Below are 22,121 nucleotides of genomic sequence, written 5' to 3' on the forward strand. Positions count from 1 at the left end.
CTCCCATAAATGTATCATGTATAACATAGGCATTTTTTTTTTTTTTTTGCTGGAACCAAGAACATTATCAAATAAAATTTTAATATATTATAAAAAAATAGATACAATTATGTCAAATCAAAATCCAGTTTTAAGTGATACAGAAGAGATGGAGGAAGATGATTCGGATACTTCACTGGAACTGGAGGAATTGAATAACCCCTCAACTTCAACTTCTACTCCAAAGACAAAAAAATCAAAGCTAAATCGAACCAGCACGACACAGGATGATGATTCGGATACTTCACTGGAACTGGAAGAATTGAATAACCCCTCAACTTCAACTTCTACTCCAAAGACAAAAAAATCAAAGCTAAATCGAACCAGCACGACACAGGATGATGATGATTCACTGGAAGATTTTACAACTTCAACTCCCCAAAAATCAAAGTCAAACCGAACCAACACCCGTCAACGAACACGGGGAACCTCACCAGGCCCAGACACTAGAAGGAGATCATCTTCGGATATTGGATATAACAAACGTATATTATTTCCATTTAAATATTCTATCACGATGAATGATGTGGTAAAAGAGTGTAAATATAAGGTAATAGTATCTGAAAATATAAATCACATTACATTTAACAAGAAATTCTTCACATTTGTAAATTGTAAAACTTTACCATTAAGATTGTTAATTCACAAGTATATTACATTATCAATGTATATTATTATAAATTAAATTACGAACCCAGATCCCGTGGTTCATGTTATCAAGCTGATGGCTCCTATCATTTTCCCACGTCGTTTTGTGGAGATTTGCTCATTATCCGAAAAATATATGACATTGTTGGCCTGGGAGGAATCGGTAGAAATCTTAAATGGAAGATAAATCCAGCTTATGTTTCAGATAATGGTATTCTTTCAAATTATTGTGCACAATATACTGAAAAAATTAATAAATTAGCTTCTAGAAACAGTGAAAATAAAAATATATTCATTTATATAAAATTACTAACTAATTTATGGACATTTTTAACTGTACAAAAAGATAATGAGTGGCAAAATGCTCTTAGAAATAATCTTATTGATGAAATTGGAAAATTAAGTAAAATAATGAAAGCAACATGTAAAAATATTTATAAAGTAGGTTTTTGTGTTGAAAAATCTCTAATATATACACCAGAAAATTTTGCCAAATATTTAGATGAAGTAAGAAATATGAAACACTTAAATTGTAATGTTAGTAAAATGTCTAAGGAAGAAGCGATAGAACTTCATTTTTCCCTATTACAAAAATTTAATGATATTATAAAAACTGATACTCATATGTATGAAATTCAATATTATCTGGCATATATACCACCAAATCATTGGAAGGAGTCTCAAAATGAAAGTAATGAAGTTAAGGGAGAACAAGTTTTTTATAACAATTTAAACAAGTTAACCTTTAATCCATATACATGCAAAATATCTATTATGTAAATCCCGTTTTCATTTAATCAATTTCATCACATCCACCTATAATTGTTGGGATATAAGTAGAGGTAGTAGATATTGGAAAATTAGTTTACATATTATTTTGATTATGGGGTGCTTTTTTATTGTAATAAAAAATAATAAGCATAATGACTACATCACTGAAATATATATACCAAATTAATAATAATTCTTCAGAAAATAATTTGTTAATGTTGACATTCAACCAAAATAATACTTATATTGATGATTTATATCCAGGTTTATCGGAATCATCTTGTAGGTTAGCTCTCAATTGATTAATTTATATAATGTACTCAATAACAAAAAATATAGATGAGGTTAGTATTAGTAATCATCAAGTTCAATTTTGGAGTGAGCACAATTCTGAAATTTTCATCCAACAAATATATTATATCGCTGGTTTAACTACTAAACCAGCCTCAAATTTAATTAGTTATCATACAATTAAATATGATCCAGAAATGTTTATTAAAATATTAAAACAAAAGGTGCCTCAATCTTACAAATTACTACAACGTTTTGATTCGAAATTTATTTACTTTTCTCTTCTTACAAATTTATGGCATACTCTTCTCATGCAAAAAACACAAGACATTAATATAATAAAGAACAGTATTATACATCATCTTATAAATAATTGTTTTTATAATGAGGACCAACCAATAATTGAATCTGGAATACTTGACATATACACACCTTTTTACAGTCCTATGCATATCAGTAAATTAATTAACAGAGTCATTGAACCTTACCATAAAAATACAAATAATATACATATTATAGAAACTAAAGATCTTACTCATTTACATTATGAACTTGTGATATCTTTACATAAAAAAACAGATATTGCATCTAATAAAATAACGGCAATGGTAGCTTACTTACCTAATAAATATAAAAATAATCATAACCTAATAAGATCTTTTCCCTATAAATTAATCAAAGATAATCCTTCAGATATATTAAAGAATATTTTAACTAATTATAAATATTTCTATACAAAAAATAGAGAAATAATGTTGGCGAAAAACAATAAAATTTTGAAAAAAAAGTAGAAGTAGACGTAAAAGTAAAAGTAGAAGTAAAATTAGTAAAAGTAAAAGTAGTAGAAGTAAAAGTAGTAAAAATAAAAGTAGTAGAAGTAAAAGTAGTAAAAATAAAAGTAGAAGTAGGAGTAGAATTAGAAGTAAAAGAAGTTGTGACGGTAACGCGTTGGTGTTCGGCTGTTTAAGGCTAGGGGTATGGCCTCGTCACATAGTTATAAAAAAAAATAGAAAAAACTGGAACTTCGTCTGTGGTAAGGTAAGGAGAAGACACACAAAACACAAGTAAACTTTAACAATGAAATTTTAATTACGTTAAATAAATCAAAACATGAAAAAATGGACAAACAAATTCTTATAATAAAATCAATCAATCAAAATAATAAGAATAATTAAATGACACAATGAAAAGTTACGTTAAGATAAAATAACAAGAAGTGCAACACAAAATAAAGGGAAGGTGCTGGAATATTGGCTTTAAGCTACCACCTCTCTCAGTACACGCTAACGTCTAGCCGGGAGGAGTGATAACCACGAAAGCACTGAATATTCTGAGGTCTGAGGTCGTGGCGACCCCAGACATCAAGTAGTATGGGGGGGGGGCGAGTGCAGTAGCAGCCCGGCCGGCGACCAATCAGCGGAGCCGGTAGCGATCAACAGGTAGTTTGGCGGTTTGAGTCTGAACAGGTGCCTCTGGCTGCAACGTTTTGCGCTCTGGCAAACCTGGCTGGTGTTGTTGTCGTTGTTGGACATTTCTTCCATAGTAGTTTTATATAATTTCAACGACGTAATGGTGGAGGGAAGAGCAGGCTCAATCTCTTGAAGGAGATTATCGTCACAACTCTCCCCCGAAGCCTGCGGTTCTGGAAGAAGTACGTCGTTATGTGGTGGAGTAATGGATGGAGTCGCTTCTACTTCATAAACTCTGGAGAGATCATGGGCTAAGATATTGTCAGACTCTTGGTATAGCGTGTCTCCAGGTTGAATTTCTGTAGTTAGCAAGCCCATAGTAGAAGACGTTGAGATGGGAAGTGGGCGTGCTGCAGGAGGTGTAGGGTGGTGTGGTCCGTGTTGATGGTGGACCGAGCACTTTTCAGGTGTGGAGTGAAGTGCTGAAGCTTCAGGATGAGGAAGAGTAGCTCCTTGCCAATTGTTCCGTAGTTCCTTGTAGCAGTAGTCGCTGACAGGTGTATTCTTCTCGCCTCGTTGCTGCATCACGACACCACCAACGTCGGTACCCCTGGCGTCGACATGGAGGATGAAGGGCTTATCTGACGAGGTGAGAGTGGAATTAGAATATGGCAAAGGAGCACGATTATTATCCTGAAAGCATTTGGGAAGATCATTAAGGATTTCGGAATTAGAAAGCGCTGACTCCTTGTCAGTGCTTTCGGGAGGAGAAGCTGGGAAGGTCTCACTGTGGATGTAGGGTTCTGTGAAGGTAGAACAATTAGTCAAGACAGTGGGAGGAGTACCATTATATTGCTTCAGGAGGTTGACGTGGCACAGCTGGGTCTTCCGCCGCCTATCTGGAGTCTCTATTAGGTAGTTGTTATTATTCCTGCACTCTTTGATGCAGTAGGGTCCTGAGAACCTGTTTTGTAAAGGTGAACCTGGGATAGGGAAATAGGCAAGGACGAAGTCTCCCGGCTTGAATTTTCTTACTTTGCTGGTCTGGTCGTAATGAGTCTTCATTCTCACCTGGGCTTTCAATAGATTATCATGGGCAAAACGGTGGACTCTCTCGAGAATGTGTTGAAGGTTTTGAAGAAACTGGGGCACATTCTGATGCTCACTGAAGGTGGCATCTCGGAGAGAGTCTTTGAAAGCCTTAAGGGGAGTACGGCACTTACGGCCGTAGAGCATCTCATAAGGAGATACTCCTAGGGACTCATTGGGGAGACTTCTGAAAATACACATTATAAGGTCAATCTGCTTATCCCAATCCTTCGAGGTTTCACTACAAAACTTTTTCAAGAGTGCTTTGATGGTCTGATGACTACGTTCAAGAGAACCCTGTGAAGCAGGATGATAGGGGCTGGACAATACCTGTTTGATGTTGAACTCCTCCAGTGTCCTTTTGAAGAGATCACTGGTGAAGTTGGTACCACAGTCACTTTGAATCTCCCTGGGAAATCCGTATTGAGTGAAGATCTTCAATAGATGTTTTATAACCGTAGCAGCCGTGATGTTCTTCACTGGAACTGCTATGGGAAATCTGGTGGTAGGACACAGGATGGTTAGGATGTAGGCGTTACCCGAACTGGTCCGAGGTAAAGGACCAACACAGTCTATTATGAGTCTGTGGAAAGGTTCCGCAGGCACCTGTATGGGAATCAGTGGTGCTCTGGGAATGGAGACGTTCGGTTTGCCTGCCATCTGACATGTATGACACTGTTTTACGTACTGTTTGACGTTATTTACCATACCTGGCCAGTAGTAGTCTTGACGAATCCCATGGTAAGTCTTGTTGAAGCCGTAGTGGGAGAATGCTCCGTGGGCCAGGTGTAGAATAGTGGGCCGCAGGCTGGTGGGAATCACAAGTTGTTCGATGTTGGCCCAATCGTCCTCCTCCTTCAGTTTACTGGGTCTATATCTGCGGTAGAGCAAGTCGTTCTCTAGGAAGAACCCAGGAATACTGTCGGGTTGAGTCTCAGCCTGGAAAAACAATGGTGTTAAAGTAAGATCTTCCCTCTGCAACTTACGGAACTCCAACTTGGTCAGATGCGGGGGTAGTTTCTGAGGGTCTTGAGGGACAGCGGTAGCAGTAGAGTCAGCTGGCTGTGGACGTGCGGCTTGTGCACGGGTGGTCACGAGAACCGGAGGAGAAACTTCATCACTCTCTTGAACCTCTGCTGGAACATACTCTAGAATAGGGTTTATTGGCACAGAGTTACACACCTGGGGTTTGTCCATGACGATCAGGTTGGTCGGTTGCAGGTCTTCTGCCAAGTCGTTGCCTAGGAGAAGTTGCACTCCAGGCATGGGAAAAGGCTTTTCCCTGACGGCGACTTGGACTTCCCCGTTCACGTAGGGACAATCCAGGTGGACTCTGGCGAGAGGGTATGGAGTGGTAGCAGTGAGGTCAGTGATGAAGACTGTTTCTCCGGTGTAGACGATATTGGGCACAGCCGACTTCAAGATGATCGATTGTAGAGCCGCTGTGTCCCTCAAGATCTTCAATTTGAAACGTCCCTCCGGATTTGAACCGTTGGCAGAGACAGTTCCAGTATACAGGTGGTTACTGAAAAGAGAAAGATCATTAACATCAACACCAACATTCATCACAGGCTTACCGGACTTAGGAGGAGTTGGTTTGGGTCTTTGTTGGTCAGTGGTTCCCTTGTATTGAGACTTACCACACTTGTCTATGGTATGTCCATAGAGTCTACAATACTTGCAGTACAGTTGTGAACCAGCTTGATCGGGGCTCACCTTCTCGTAACTGTACCACGACTTCTTACTGGAGGATGGTTCGGGTGTCAGCCGGTGGATGAGGCTGTAAGTGTCAGCCGACTTAGCACACTTCAGGTAGTCGGTTTCTTCTTTATTGCTAAGTAGAGGCGGACAGGAGGTGGCACACGTCTCAAGAATTCTTCAACAAGCATCAGGTTGACGAGTTCTGTAAAAGTAGAGACATGTGCTGCTTCCAGCCATTTTATGAAATACCTCCGTTTCGTGTTAGCAAACTCAAGGAAGGTAGTAGTACTTGCCTTCAGGTGGTCACGGAATTTCCTTCTATAACTTTCAGTAGAGAGGAGGTAGGCGTCCAACACTGCTTGTTTCAGAGTGTGGTAGTCATTCTCAGACGCCAAAGTACTGAGTGTGACTGCAGCTCTACCTGTAAGATGGACTCTGAGAAGTGTGGCCCATTGGTCGACAGGCCAACTGAGTTGATTAGCAAGGGTTTCAAAGGTGGTGAAAAACACATCAACTTCTGCTTCTACAAAGGATGGCATTAACTTACTTGCATGTGATATATTAAAACTGACGGGAAGATTGGCAGTAGCTTGCTGGCGTTGAGTGAAGTGTGAAGTTTCCAAGGCGATTTCGCGTTGACGACACTCTAGAGCCAGAGTCGCTTGTTGCTTGTCATGTTCGCGTTGCATCTCCAACTCGCGTCGTTTGGTTTCAAGCTGTACTCGTTCCCGCTCCTGGAGTAGTGCAACCTCACGTTCCTGGAGGGCGAGTCCACGTTCGTGTTCTTCTCTCCTCAAAGCAGCTTCGCGTTCTTGTTCTTCTCTCCGTATGGCAGCTGTTCGTTCTTCAATCTTTGCCAGTTCTAGTTTGAGTTTCAGCGTTGCCAAGTCAGGTTTATCTGCAATATAGTAAGTTTCATGAGTTTCAGAGTCTATCTTACCTTGCTCTAAATAGTAATCCAGCAACAGGTTGTGTAGGTCATTTTTGTTGGCTTGGTAGGGAACTTCTAGTTGATACTCATGTGCAAGAGTTTGTAATTCAGTCTTCTTGGCACGACTTAAAGTCCCTATTTCACCTGCTGGATTTGTACGGAAAGCTTGGAGACGAAACATGGTGAAATTAGCAAATAAAGGTACACGAATATTCAATAGTGAATGTCAGAAACAGGACAACGTGGCAACTGATACCTATCCTGTGAGATCTTTAACAATTAAAGTTAAGAAAAAGATGTTAAATGATTAAATTAAATCAAGGGCGCAGGAAATCTTGTACCCGGTACTCATGTAAGAGGATAAGGGCAAGAAAATCCTACTAACAAATGAAACAGAGTTTCGAAAACAAATGAAACAGTTAAATGCTTCAAAAGTAAAATTGGTAGTCCAAGGATGTAGGCATACCTTGCCAAGTCTCTATAGGACATAAAGCAAGTTTTTCCTACTGAATTTAATATGATACTTACAGAATTAGCGAACTTTTGTGCTCTGAAAAAGTAAGCTAATTCCCTACCGTTGTATGTATCATCATCTCTGACTGACGTGTAGGGGTGCGAGGTGTCAACTGGTGACGAGAACTGCTGCTGAGGTCCCAATTCAGCAACTAAAGTTCGAGCTAGAGGAACTATGGCCCTCTTTGTCCTCCTACAGTCAGATTGCAGAAGATTGGGTACTCTTGACCCGGGGCAGACCACAGTACCAGGGTACCAATATGATGATCTGTCAAAATGAGATATATTCAAGGGACATAGATGGTAAACACGAGTAATAACACGGAGGGAGAGATGACTAATTAAGAGTATGACTGCGGCCTACAGTCACCACGTAATCCAAAGTTGTCTCACCTTCACTATATGTTACTCTCGTAATGCACAATACACCGCACCTTATAAAAAATGAAATTGAATATGAAAAATAGTAAAGCTACGTTAACAAAGTTAAATACGCTTACCATAAATTACCACTTGGCACCAGTACCTGAGTGAAGCTCCTAGGACAGGCCCCCATATAACTTGTGACGGTAACGTGTTGGTGTTCGGCTGTTTAAGGCTAGGGGTATGGCCTCGTCACATAGTTATAAAAAAAAATAGAAAAAACTGGAACTTCGTCTGTGGTAAGGTAAGGAGAAGACACACAAAACACAAGTAAACTTTAACAATGAAATTTTAATTACGTTAAATAAATCAAAACATGAAAAAATGGACAAACAAATTCTTATAATAAAATCAATCAATCAAAATAATAAGAATAATTAAATGACACAATGAAAAGTTACGTTAAGATAAAATAACAAGAAGTGCAACACAAAATAAAGGGAAGGTGCTGGAATATTGGCTTTAAGCTACCACCTCTCTCAGTACACGCTAACGTCTAGCCGGGAGGAGTGATAACCACGAAAGCACTGAATATTCTGAGGTCTGAGGTCGTGGCGACCCCAGACATCAAGTAGTATGGGGGGGGCGAGTGCAGTAGCAGCCCGGCCGGCGACCAATCAGCGGAGCCGGTAGCGATCAACAGGTAGTTTGGCGGTTTGAGTCTGAACAGGTGTCTCTGGCTGCAACGTTTTGTGCTCTGGCAAACCTGGCTGGTGTTGTTGTCATTGTTGGACATTTCTTCCATAGTAGTTTTATATAATTTCAACGACGTAATGGTGGAGAGAAGAGCAGGCTCAATCTCTTGAAGGAGATTATCGTCACAAAGTAAAAGTAGAAGTAGAAGTACAAGTAGAAGTAAAAATATAAATAGAAATAAAAGTAGAAGCAAAAAAAGTAGTATAACAGGCAATAAAAATCGTGGAAATATAAATATGAAAAAAATACTTCAAAATAGTACTAGTACTAGTAGTAGTAGTAGTAGTGGTAGTAGTGGTAGTAGCAGTAGGAATAATAGTCCAACAAATTCGAGTTTAAGGTCAAATCAACCTAAAAAGAACAAAAGAGATCAAATTTTAAATAATAGAGTGAGTAAAACAAACCAAAGCAGAAGCCCTCTAAAAACTATTTATTTTATACCCAAAAATAAAAAAAATACTAAAAAAGGATTGAAAAGTATATTAAAAAGTAGAAGATGGGATAACAACATTAATTATTTAGAATACAAAAATTAAATATTTTCGTATAATTTTCCATACCACTTATATTAAATAATAATTTGGAATACAAAACATAAATATAATAATAAAGATCTTTTTCAAATTTAAATAATTTTAAAATAATATGATTCATAACTATAAGATGATGATAAGATTTTTCAGTCATAATTATAGAAGTTTCATTATCATGTTTATTTTTATTTTGAATATGTGAAAATACTTCTTCATCACTCGATGCAAGTTGAACAGGAATCCTATTATGTTTAATTAGATACACAAGAAATCTAAATTGATTATGTTCATAAATATTACTTGTTATAATTTGTATTTTTTTTTTGTATATTCAATCATGTTTTCCAGTTCAATAGTAATATTATAACATAATATTCTAGTTTGATCATATAAGTAATAAGTTAACTTTAATTGGTACATTTTTAACTCTTCTAATTTATTGAGATATCCTTTATAATCATAAGAGTTATGTTCAACATTCATATTTTTTATTATTATAAAATTATATATTATTATTAAAAAAAAAAAAAAAATATATATATATATATATATATATATATATATATATATATATATATATATATATATATATATATATATATATATATATATATATATATATATATATATATATATATATATATATATATATATATATATATATATATATATATATATATATATATATATATATATATATATATATATAACCAATTACCAAAATGCAAATATTTGTAAAAACATTATCTGGAAAATCAATAACAGTAGATGTGGAGTCTAATGAATCTATTCAAAGTGTAAAAAACAAAATTCAAGATAAAGAAGGTATACCACCAGATCAACAGAGGTTGATATTTTCCGGGAAACAGTTAGATGATCAACACACTATAAGTGATTATAATATTCAAAAGGATTCAACCCTCCACTTGGTATTAAGATTACGAGGAGGAGGATAATCAATCATTAAAATTCCCTCTTATGTTTTTTATTTTAAAAGGGCCACATACATGGCTTTCAATTTTTCCTCATAATATTTGAAAATGACATGCCGCCTAATTTTGTAAGTTAAGGAAACCAAACCAGATTCTGGAGTCCACGGAAATTGACAGAGATATACTGCTGAAGGTAAGTGACAAATTCCATATTTCCTACCATAAGCCCTAATCTCATTTACAATGGTTTTAATTATACAGGAATGTCGACAAAGTACCCTTACATCTGACGAATGAATATTTAAATGGGTACTCATCTTTATAATCATAGGAGGCGATGGCACAATTAAAGCTAAGATTATATTAGAATTTGGATAAACATAAACACATACATTATCAATTAGAGGGTGAGTCTTTAGGTGAGATTTGATCTCACCTAAACTTACATATTCGCCATTCTTTAATCTCTGGAAATTTATTTTACGATCAATTATGCATAACATTCCTGATTCACAATTAATCTCCTCAATATCACCAGTTTTAAAACTCCAAATACCTCTTTTGGATAAGAAAAAGTCTCCACCATCATCTCCTTTTCCAGTAATCCTTGAATATTCTCGGGCCACCATAGGACCACTCACTACAACTTACCCTCTAGGATGCGGCTTATCTGTCGTTTTAAAATCTCCTTCAATCCAATCAATTAATGATAGTTTTACTCTATAATTAGGATCACCACAATGTAATACATCATCACTTTTGTTGCTGCTAGTAATACAAGCCGTAGTTTCTGTGGTACCATACCCTATTATTACTGAACAATTGAATAGCGTTCGAAGCTTTTGGTATGCTCTTTTGAAATTAAATCACCTCCAATGATAACTGTCATCAATAGATTACAAAAAAACTGCTCACATATTTTCCGTAAAATATATTTATCCCAAACATGAGTAATCCATTTCAGTTTAAATTTTTTTTCAAAGGCTATATGATCCCAAATTGAATAATTATTTTTTGTAATTCCATTCATTATATATTTTAACATAGAGGATACAAAAAAAACACAAGTAGGTTGAGCTTCAATAAAATCCCCATGACATCCTTCCAAGATCTGCGGACTTTTGTTAGTTAATGTAGAGGGTGAGGAATAGGCAATTGTAATATTCATAGCAATACAAGATAATTCAATTATTAATTCTGTGACATAAGCCAATGGAAGATATGCTAAGTATAAGTTCCCCAATTGTCGATAATCAGCACGAATACAAAATGCTGATACCGCAGAGAAAATATTACCATGAGTTAACTTCACTCCTTTAGGTTCGTCAATAGTACCACAGGTATACATGATAAATGCCACATCACTCTCATCAATATATTTAATGTTATCCTTACATATATCCTCATTTTCTTTGCCGGCAAATATTAAACTATAATATGAAATTATGTTAAAATTGTCACTCGTTTTATATGGTGAAACTGTTGGTCCTATTTTATTGATATGATCATCTAAGATAATGACATAATCTATTTGAGGACAAGTAGGTAAAATTTCCTTTTGGAGTTTAGCTAATAATGGTCCACAAGAGGTAATAATAATTCGAATTTCTGTTTCCAAAAGAGAATTGATAATTGTTTTGGGGAGCAAGTTTGTTGGAAGACTGACGACAATTGCTCGTTGTCTAAGGCATCCAAGAGCTGCAATAAGCCATTCTTTCTGGGTTTCAGCATATATGGCAATCGATTGTTGTTGATTTACCCTATTATCATTATTATTATTATTATTTTTATTATTAAAGTTAAAATAATAGTTTAAACCAATGCCGAATTTAATTACCAATTCATTGACCTCTTGATAAGACTGGTATATATATTTTCCTAGATTAAATTTTTCTATACATTTGTTTCTACTAAATCCTTGTCTTTTTTCTAAAAGCTGTCGAGTACCTAGACAATCATCTAAACCATAATTGGCAGCAGCAAATTGTAGAATAGAAGGGGCTGTAATTGCTTGAGACTTTATTAAATTATTAACTAGAAAAAATCCATCATATCTTCCTCCCTTTTTGAAGCTCATATTTAGAAAAAAAATAGTCTTGGTTTCTTATTATATTTATATATATATATATATATATATATATATATATATATATATATATATATATATATATATATATATATATAAAATACAGATTCAGCACTTTGAGATTTGGGGAAACGACAATTTATATCATTACATTATTATTAGCTGTTTTACACTAATCAAGTGTGGACCACTCACTGAAGGTCCGAACACAATCCTGACTTCTCATCCTTTCCCTCCTTATCCTCTTTTCCTTCTTATTACTAATCACTTTCCACATTGATATTAAATTTAATTCTATCAAATGGAACTAGGTCATTAATATTTTTAGCTAACAGCTTACATTCCACCTCATTATTGCCATCCTGAAGCTCAAAATCTGATCATTGTAGTAATAACCAGTGGCTGCATCCTCAATTTTCTCTTTAGAGAGAGCTAAGTCATATGACATATGACATTCTACAAGACTAGGGTCAGCCTTTTGTAGTTCACTCAAGGTGGTACCCATGCCTTGGGCAGATGTGGCAGGAGGTAATGGTAGACTCTCCACTGTGTCCTCGGCCTCGTCATCGAGTCGGGCCATGAACGTATCCACAAGGTCCACTTGGTCACCAAGCAGCTTTAAGATTTTAGAGAGAGAGAGAGAGTGAATGAGAAAGAGAGAGTGAATGAGAGAGAGTAAATGAGAAAGAGAGAGAGAGAGAGAGAGTGAGAGAGAGAGATAGGAGGACTCAAATAGAAAACGGGATTCAATGAGATGATGACAATTTCCTGTCAAGCTATATACAAGACAGAGCCCCTCCACACATTCTTCACAGTTGCTCTCCACACGCGACCAGGTCAGTGTTCTCATTTCCTTACCATAACAGATTTTTTTATATATATATATATTATACCAGAGTGTTTGTTTGCTTTTTTACAGTGAAACTGTGGGTATGGGTTGTTAATGTCATCCCAATATTTTTGTGCTTGTGAATTATTTTTTAAATTTGTGTTTTAATCTTTTAATAGTGACGAAAATATATCTTCGTTTCCCTTAAAAAAGTCGCTTAATGCTGTAATGATAATGTGACGGTACTGTGGTAATTCTCCAAATTCGGAACTATTTAATATATCCACCGTAATGAGATGAGGTGGAATATTTTGTATATAATCATAAAAACATACAAATATACGGAAAAAAGGAGATACTAGATTTTTACAGTTTAGTGTTTTATTTTCTTTGCTCATGGTATTGCCTAACTTTATATTACTGAGGGATAAGCTATTTTTATATAAAATTAGGAGGAAAATTATATAATAGTCTAAAGCTTGTCCTCGTATGTCATAAACTGTCCAATATAAAGCATCCATACACTTTTCATCATTCAGATATTTCTCGCTCTGTGAGGCAATGAGACAGAGCCGATCCACACTTGATTCACAGTTGATCTCCATCCACGCGATCAGGTCAGTGTTCTCATTTCCTTGCCATAAAGGATTTTTATTTTGATATTCTAATAGACTGTGATATATATCACTATGGTTCTCAGATAAATATGCAAGTGATGGTTTTATGAATGGTGAATTAATTTTATAGCAAGAATATATTAGGCGGTATAAAATAGGAATATATAAATATTTTTTAAAAGTATCCAATAGTTTTAAATCATGGAGATAAACCATGTGATATAGTGCGCCATGAATTGCTGATTCCATTGACTCGTTTGGCAATATATCTGTAAAGAGAGAATGAAATATTTCACCAATGGCATGAATCATAATGCGGAAAGTAATATTTTCATTAAAATGGATTGGGATGGTTTTAGATTTTTGAGCAACATTTATAAATTCTTTAACTGTCCATATATTTGTATCATTTACATCGCCCAGTTTATTTAGAAAAAATACGGAATATTCACGAAGTTTGTCAGATATAAATTTAAGAGAATTTTCTGACCACTTTTCAATTTTATTTAATAAATTATTTTCATGAAGTATTTTTTGGAATTCAGGAGACATTTTGAATTTTCCGCTTTTTATCTTACCAGAAATATTTCTTTTTCTGTGTGTAGAAATAAATATACTTTGTAATTTGGGAATCAAGAGTTTAAATATACATGATATTGATAGCAATTCATGGCTTAATTTTTCTCCATTATCGCCTAATTCCCATATGTTTTCAGTTTCCAGTGTATTGAGAGCGGAAAATATAAGATCTGGAATGTTAGTCATCACACCATGTCTAGGAAGAAAAATGTTAGTATCACATATATAAAACGTCATGTTAACTTCCCTGACTAATTCTGGTGGAAGGATAGTTTCAATGGGGATCACTCGACTTATGATTTGAATAAACCAATTAGTTAATCTACGGGGATCTAGAATAAGATTATTTTCTGTTGTAGATATATCTAGAAGAACCACTGGAAGACATCCCACAATACGTGTATCTTCTTCCTTTTGTTGGTGCTCCGTAAAAGTTGATTCCAAAGAAGTTAATGATTTTAATTTTAGTTTGAATAGGTCACTAATGTATTTACGATTGGCCCAAGTTATAATTACATCCCCTCCAGGAGTGTTGAGTGTTTCTATAATTGAAAGTGTACATGTTTTTTTATGGACATCATCTTCGTCTTTATACTGAAATACGATTTGAGAACTAGGTGGAGAGGCTACAAAAACATTTGATGGTTTTTTATGCCAGTTAAAATTCATATCCATTTTTTTATGTAAAAAAAAACTTAAAATTATGTTTAAAAAAATGTTAACATTCATAATAATTTTAATAGCATCAGGGAGTGTGGATAGTAATGAACTTGAAGTTATTATCAAACCTGGTGTTGTTTTTGCCCGCCAGTATAAAACACTGTTAGTAGATTCACAGGAAAGATTGTTCTATAGCTTCAACTTTACAATTTATGAAAACATTTTCAATCAATTTTTAACTCTTTTGAATAGTTGTAAGCAAAAATGTCCTTTTGAAACATTTAATGGAATTTATAAACTTATTCGAATTATTAATCGACAACAAGAACTTATAAAAAAATATAAATTTTTAAAAAATTCTGATACAATAATATCCAATGATCATTTTGTATGGAAATATCCACATAAAGAAATTATTTCTGAACAAATTATTTTTTTCAAGGAAACAATTGAAATGTTAAATTCAATTAACAAAACAGAATTAAATCGTAGAGAATTGTGTGTATATATCAGTTTTATACATAGTACCATAAATACAATTATATCAGACATTGAACACACAGAAGTAGAATTAGATTTAATGTATTCTACAGGAATACTCTCAAGATATATTTTCAATCGTTTACCATTTGAAAAGGACTTAATTCAGATTCGAAATCGAAAAAAATTGATCTTTAATGATTCATCAATTGATGATTTAATGTCAATTTATTATAAACTCTGCCGGGTGTCAGTATATTATACTGATAACAGGTTTATATTAGTAGTTTATTTTCCCATAGTTACCACCAATAATCCACCTAATCATGGATTTTTGTATTCAGTAATACCAGTTTATACAAATGTTAACGAAAAATGGAGTGCATCTTTAGAAGTTGAAGATAACAAGTACTTAATGGTATTACAAATTGAAAGTGAATATTGGTATATGGTAATGTCAAAGGAAAACTTTGATGTTATTAATAGTACCTTAGTCATCATTAGTTTTTCATATTTTAATTTAAATTCACACAAATCTCACAATTGTATTAGTGCTGCTTTTAATCAATCTGATGAGGCTATTTTAGAATTATGTAATTATAAATTAACACAAAAATTCAATCCTATATTTATACCTATTGTACCTGGAATTTGGATTTATTCTATTAATAATATCTTAAAATTAAACATATTATGTGGTGGTAATATTAGTCATCGCTTATATCAACAACATATATTATATCCGGGTGTTAGTTTATTAGAATTGAATAGGGCATGCTATGCCTTTTCAAATTTTTCAGAAACATCATCTGATGGATTAAGATTATTTTATAATTATAATACGGTATATTCACATCTAAATAAGACACTAATAAATACACATCAATCTACTAATTTCCTGAAAAAAATCATTGAGAACAATAATAATCCCAATACACAAATGCATTTAATCGATTTGTATTATTTGTCAATAATAAATCAATATTTTATTATTTTATGTATATGCCTTATATCCATATTAATTATATATATTATTATAACCATTTGTTTATGTCATTATTGTTATAAACACTATTGTAATGCTACTACTACTACTACTACTACTACTACTACTACTACAACTACAACTCCAGTTAACACTATGACTTTAACAACTAGTAGTAATACACAACCAGAATCCACACCATTAATAATGTCATCCTTTTCATTACCCCCTAATCTTCCCCCTATCCTCCTTTACCCCCTAATCTTTCCCCTATCCTCCTCTACCCCCTCCTCCTCCTCCTCTTTCTCCTCCTTCTTCTTTTTCTTCTTCTTTTTCTTCTTCACCTTCTTTTCATCCTCTGCCTTCAGCCACTATATATATGAATGAGAATTCTATTTATGATTCACCACGTGAACATTATATGACAATGAAAGGAAATAAATAAAAATGATTACTATTATTTATTTTCTTATAATAATTTACTTATTTATATGTACAATAATTATAGGAGGTGAGGCGATACAAAGAAAAAGAAAGTTATTTCACTATGGTATAACAAGACAAAAAAATATATCGTCATTAGAATGGTATATTGATCAGGCTGAAAGCGATGATGATGCATTAGATAATAATCCATTATTAATTTTATCAACATATGGACATCATCAGGATGACAATCATCATCAAGCCTGCAAAGTGTGGGAAGGTATGAAACTAAATCAGTGTTGTATATTTTTACCTTATCCTTTATATTCTAAAGAAGGTAATGAAATATTGCCAGCTAGTGCCTCCTGGCAGGATGGATATTGGTTTGAAATATCTCCTACTAATCCCCTAAAAATACCTACAGTTCCAGTATATTCAACCACATTAGGTAAATTAATATGGCAAGATTACAATTTCACATGTGAATGTACAACTCATGGATTATTTAGTGGAAAACATTGTGATCAATCCACGTCCAAACTTACTATAGATAACGGATGCCAAAAAGTTGTATGGATTCATGATCTGAATATTGTAGACATATCTAAATTTAATCCAGTCAAAGAAGGCATATGTGTAGAATGTTCTGTTCCTGAAACAGTACCGAATATAGAAGGAATGGAACCTTCTTGTATCCATGTTCACCTTAATAATAATTCTTCCTCTCTAGACATAACCACGACCACCACAACTACTAATGCTTTATATAGAACAAATGTTCCATCTGATACCAAGGCACCTTGTGTGTACGATGCGTTAAATGAAAATAATTACAATGAAATTAATAAATATGTAGAAGGATATGGTTGCTCATGTGACTATTTCAGTGGTTACGTTGAGGTTTTAATTCCTTCATTAGTTGGCCTGTTTCGTGAAAAAAATTTGATTAGTAATGCCTGTGTGAAAATTGGTCATAACACAATGGACCCTCATCGAGTTGATTTGGCTTACTATACACTAGAGAATGGTGGCAAACCTTTACAAATGCACACTTACTATGAACTCGAACCCCTTTTCCAACCCCTGATGTCTAAAGCCAAATCAACATTAAAAAGTGATGTTGAATTTATTATAGATCAACCGGCAATAGCAAAGGTAAATGCCTGTGATTGGATGAATCGTCACATTAAAGCTGATCCACACCAAAAACTATGGCGTTTGAGACATGATGAACGAGGAGATGACTGGCCTGTTGTTCATAAGACAAAATTGATTAATCATTATAGGCGCCGGCAAGAAACTTATCCCCTATATATCTATCGATTAGCGGTTAGTCCTGGATATGAAGACAAGCATTTTTATGAAACGGCTGACGATCGTCGACTATCTAATGCTATTTGGGGCCATCCAATTGTATTCAGCTTTTACTCAGAGAGTATTTGGCATGAACTTACTACCCTTAATCCCTTGGGAGTAACTGAGGGGTGGTATTTTGGTTTAACTATGCTCACTCAACCAGGTCATATAGTTCGACTAGATACACGTGGACAATTTAGGAACCCAGGTGAGGTTGTACCTAATGTGGTTCCACCTGATTATCATGATTTAATTGACCCCCGGCAACCTATTGCTCATCCAGGTATATTATATATTACGTATGTGGTTAATACTTAATCTCTCTCTCTCTCTCGACTGGATTTGACCTTTAACACATTGATCTCCTTAGAGCCACACGCTGTGCATGGTCCAACACCCTGCCCCACTACTCCTCTTGACTACGATAACTGCGCCGCCAGGGAATCCCAAAAATTCCCCCTGTGACTACTATACCCACAGGCCAGGGAATATAAATATATCCCTGTGACTATAGATAGACTCACGTGCCAGGAAATATACCCCTGTGACTACGAATTAATAAAGTACATTTTATTAATGTACTTTATTAATGTAATGTATTATTTTATAAATGTTGGTTGATAATAGTAGTAATATTAATAACGTTATTTTAAAATATTTCATTTATGTTTTAAGTCTTTATTGTATTTCTATGTATTATTTTTACAACATTTATAACATTTTTAGTGTTACATCTTTAAAAGTAGTAACTAGACATGATGTGAATTTTTTTAAAATGTTTCAAAACAAAAATATACAAACATTTAAGTATATTTGTAAGAGTCAAGATAAAATTAACATTCTGATAAATAATCCTATTCTGTCCCTCAACGAAAACATTTACAATAGTTTATGCCATTTAATGTTTATTGTAAAATTTAGAGGTCAATATATTAGCGACATGTACAACAAAATGTTGTTTACAATATCAACAAAAATAGTTGAAGGGGAAAATGGACTTTATTTTTTTCAAAATTTGGAGTGTGATAAATTTAATATCGAAAGATGGAATCCGGATAAACTATTTCAGTTATAATCAGCTTTATTATAAAGATTCCTGCCTTTTTGGAGGAATTTCAGTATTATCTTCATTCTTTCTCTTTTGTGAAATAAATTGTGGACGGTGGCTAAATAATGGAACCTGATTACTTTTTACTCTAATTATTTGTGAATTAATATTTTCATTGTTTACTTCTGGGAAATAGACTATACCGTCATCATCAAGAAAAATTCCATTTTCTTTATCATATTTAAGATCTACAGTGAGTTCATTTTTATGCTTAATTTTAATTATTTTGTTTATATATATATATATATATATATATATATATGTCCATCTGTTTTAACCCTGTTTATAAATTCTTTAATGTTTGGATGTGTCATTTGATAATAACAATTTTCAAACTGTATATATATTAGAAACATATATAAATAATTATAAAATAGTACCACACATTTTATCCAAATCACTTTGGTCAAAATTACTTTTTCCAAGACATAGAAAGTATGGTGCTAATTCAATCATATAAGGAGAACACACACTTAAATACTTACGATGATCACCCACAAAATTACTTGGTTTACGCCAATTAAACCGAAATGATATCTTGGCTGTACGATAATTACATAGAGTGCAGGATGTTGTTTGTAATTCTATTTTATTAGCCTGAGACATTAAAAAAACAAAATCTTTAAATGTATCATTTCTAAATGATGATACACTCAGTCCTGCAATTATCACATCGATTCCACAACCTTGACATACATGAATAAATTCAGTTAAATTTTCTGGATAAAACAAATGAGCATCGTCGATAAAAATAGTATCAAAGTGAAGAATATAGTCTTTATAATCTAAGTAAGTTTCACTCCGGATTTGGATTTCAGTCGGAATTATTGATCGACATTTTATTTGTTTTAATTGTACACATCTAGGCAAAATCAAAATGGTTTTATTTTGATTTTCTCTGCAATGTGTTTGAGTAAGTTGCAAAAGTGGAGACGATTTTCCTGAGGCCATTAAACCAGTAATAACTGTCAAAGTGCCCTCTCGGTTTTCGTGTTTATTAAACAAACTGACAATAGTTTTGTATTTATCCAAAACCAATGACCCTCTATGGTGGTGGTCTTTAGAAATATTTTCAGGGGAGTTTTGTATTCCCAAAACCTCTTTTATTGATGTTCCATTGAATGAGTAATCCAAATAGGTATATGGAATTCGATTATAGGAAATGGGATGTTCCTTAATTATTTCATCCATGTGGCTAACATCAAAATCCAACAAAGTCTTATCAAATTTATATATAAGCAATGTTTTTCTAACATCTTTCAATGTAAGAGAACCTGTCAAAACAGAATTTAGTATTGATTCACTTAGATTACAAAGAAGTATAATATGGGCATTGCGAAATTCAGATTCCAAATGACCATATTCCTCATCCTCATGCTCCATTGGATCATATATCCAGCTAGGGGATACTGCATTTACAGTTAGACGAATATCATCCTTAATTTGCACACAATTGGAACCCATACACAAACTGTAAATCTTAACTTTGGGTATGTCCAAAAAACATTTGTCAGCATAATAAATAATTTCTTTTCCTAGTCTGTCTATTAATTCAGTTGGAGATGTAATAAGGGTGGATTTAGTATCATCTGCCATGATTATGAGATACCCCGGTCCGAGCTCAATTCAGGACAGCAGGAATAATTATAACTTATAGTCTTAATAAATACCTTTTATATTATTTATCATATTAAAAAATCTTATGCTAAAACATGAATAGTTCTTCTAATAATCTAATAAATTTTAAAGTTGTTGGGAATGATATGATTACTAACCCTTTACAGTTTCCTATCAATTCTACTGATGACATTACAAAATTTTTAAATACTACGTTAATTCCGGGAAATTTACCCATTCTCACAGATAATGATACATTAAATTATGTTACCAAAGAAACTCTAGAATCTCTTATTAATTCTTTGACACAACTATTGATTAGTCTTCCTGTTTTCCCTGCCAGACCAGCTTTAGAATGGACTAAAAATGTAGAGAATGAAGTTATTTTAAATATAATTGACGATTACATTAAAAATTGTTAACATCTAAATGAAGAAACTCATTTAAAAGAATCAACAAAGAGGGCTGAAGAAATCAGTAAATTATTTGATGAAAAACTAAAAAATCTTACAAATTCTGCACAAACAATCCCACCCATAATATATGCACAACCACCTCCTCCACCACCACCAACCCAACTGCCCCTACATACACACTCTTCATTCCATTATTCACCCCATCAACAATTCCCTAGTTCTTATTATCAATGTCAGTGTCAATATACCCCCACTTCTCCTTACTGTTATTATCATTCCCATCCTCCTCCAACAAGTGTTGTTACCTCTTCTCCTCCTCCTCATCCTTCTCCTCCTCCCCCTCCCCCTCCCCCTCCCACTGTCAACCCCACCCATACTCATCAAAATCCTTATATACCACAATCTCCCAATACCCATTACCATTCACCTCTCAGTCATCACCACAGCAGCAAACATCCCAATCCTCCCCACCACCACAATCTTCCTAAAATGGCAGATGTATTGAAAAGACAAAAAATTAAACTTCCATTTATGGCCCATGATATGTATATATATGTTGAATATTCATTACATGAGACAAATGTAAATATCCCTGTAGATGATCAGGAAAGCATATTCTACATATCTAACAAGGGAGTTGGTATGAGTCTGCAGAACAAGAAAACTGGAAATTATTGTCGAATTGTAAAACTTGCCATATATAATTCGAATGATAAAAAAATTATAGAAAAATGTTCCAACCAGTACTCTTCGCCAGGTTTTATTGCTGGTTATGAGGTGATTGAATGCCTATTGTTTGCTGCTAAAACCATTGCTACTGAACACAATGTTTTTTCCATAATTCAACGCCCAGTTTTCATTGTGTGTAATGAAAGATTAATTATTGATATTTTGCATTATATAATAACAAATCTAATGATTAACGATGTATGGTGTAATGAATGGAAATGTGTTCCTAAAGCTAAAGATAAAATCAAGATCATATT

At 33.9% G+C, this 22,121-nt stretch overlaps 1 protein-coding gene across 1 annotated transcript; it reads left to right on the forward strand.

The window, feature by feature from the left end:
- The first annotated feature begins 109 nt into the window (after nt 1–109).
- Nucleotides 110–1,760, forward strand: LOC138369948 (uncharacterized). The gene is made up of 2 exons (XM_069333702.1): nt 110–524; nt 1,723–1,760. The coding sequence occupies exons 1-2, from the start codon at nt 110–112 to the stop codon at nt 1,758–1,760; spliced, it is 453 nt and encodes a 150-aa protein (XP_069189803.1).
- The last annotated feature ends 20,361 nt before the right edge of the window (nt 1,761–22,121 follow it).

This window comes from Procambarus clarkii, chromosome 30, assembly GCF_040958095.1.
Source record: "Procambarus clarkii isolate CNS0578487 chromosome 30, FALCON_Pclarkii_2.0, whole genome shotgun sequence".
Lineage (NCBI taxonomy): Eukaryota > Metazoa > Arthropoda > Malacostraca > Decapoda > Cambaridae > Procambarus > Procambarus clarkii.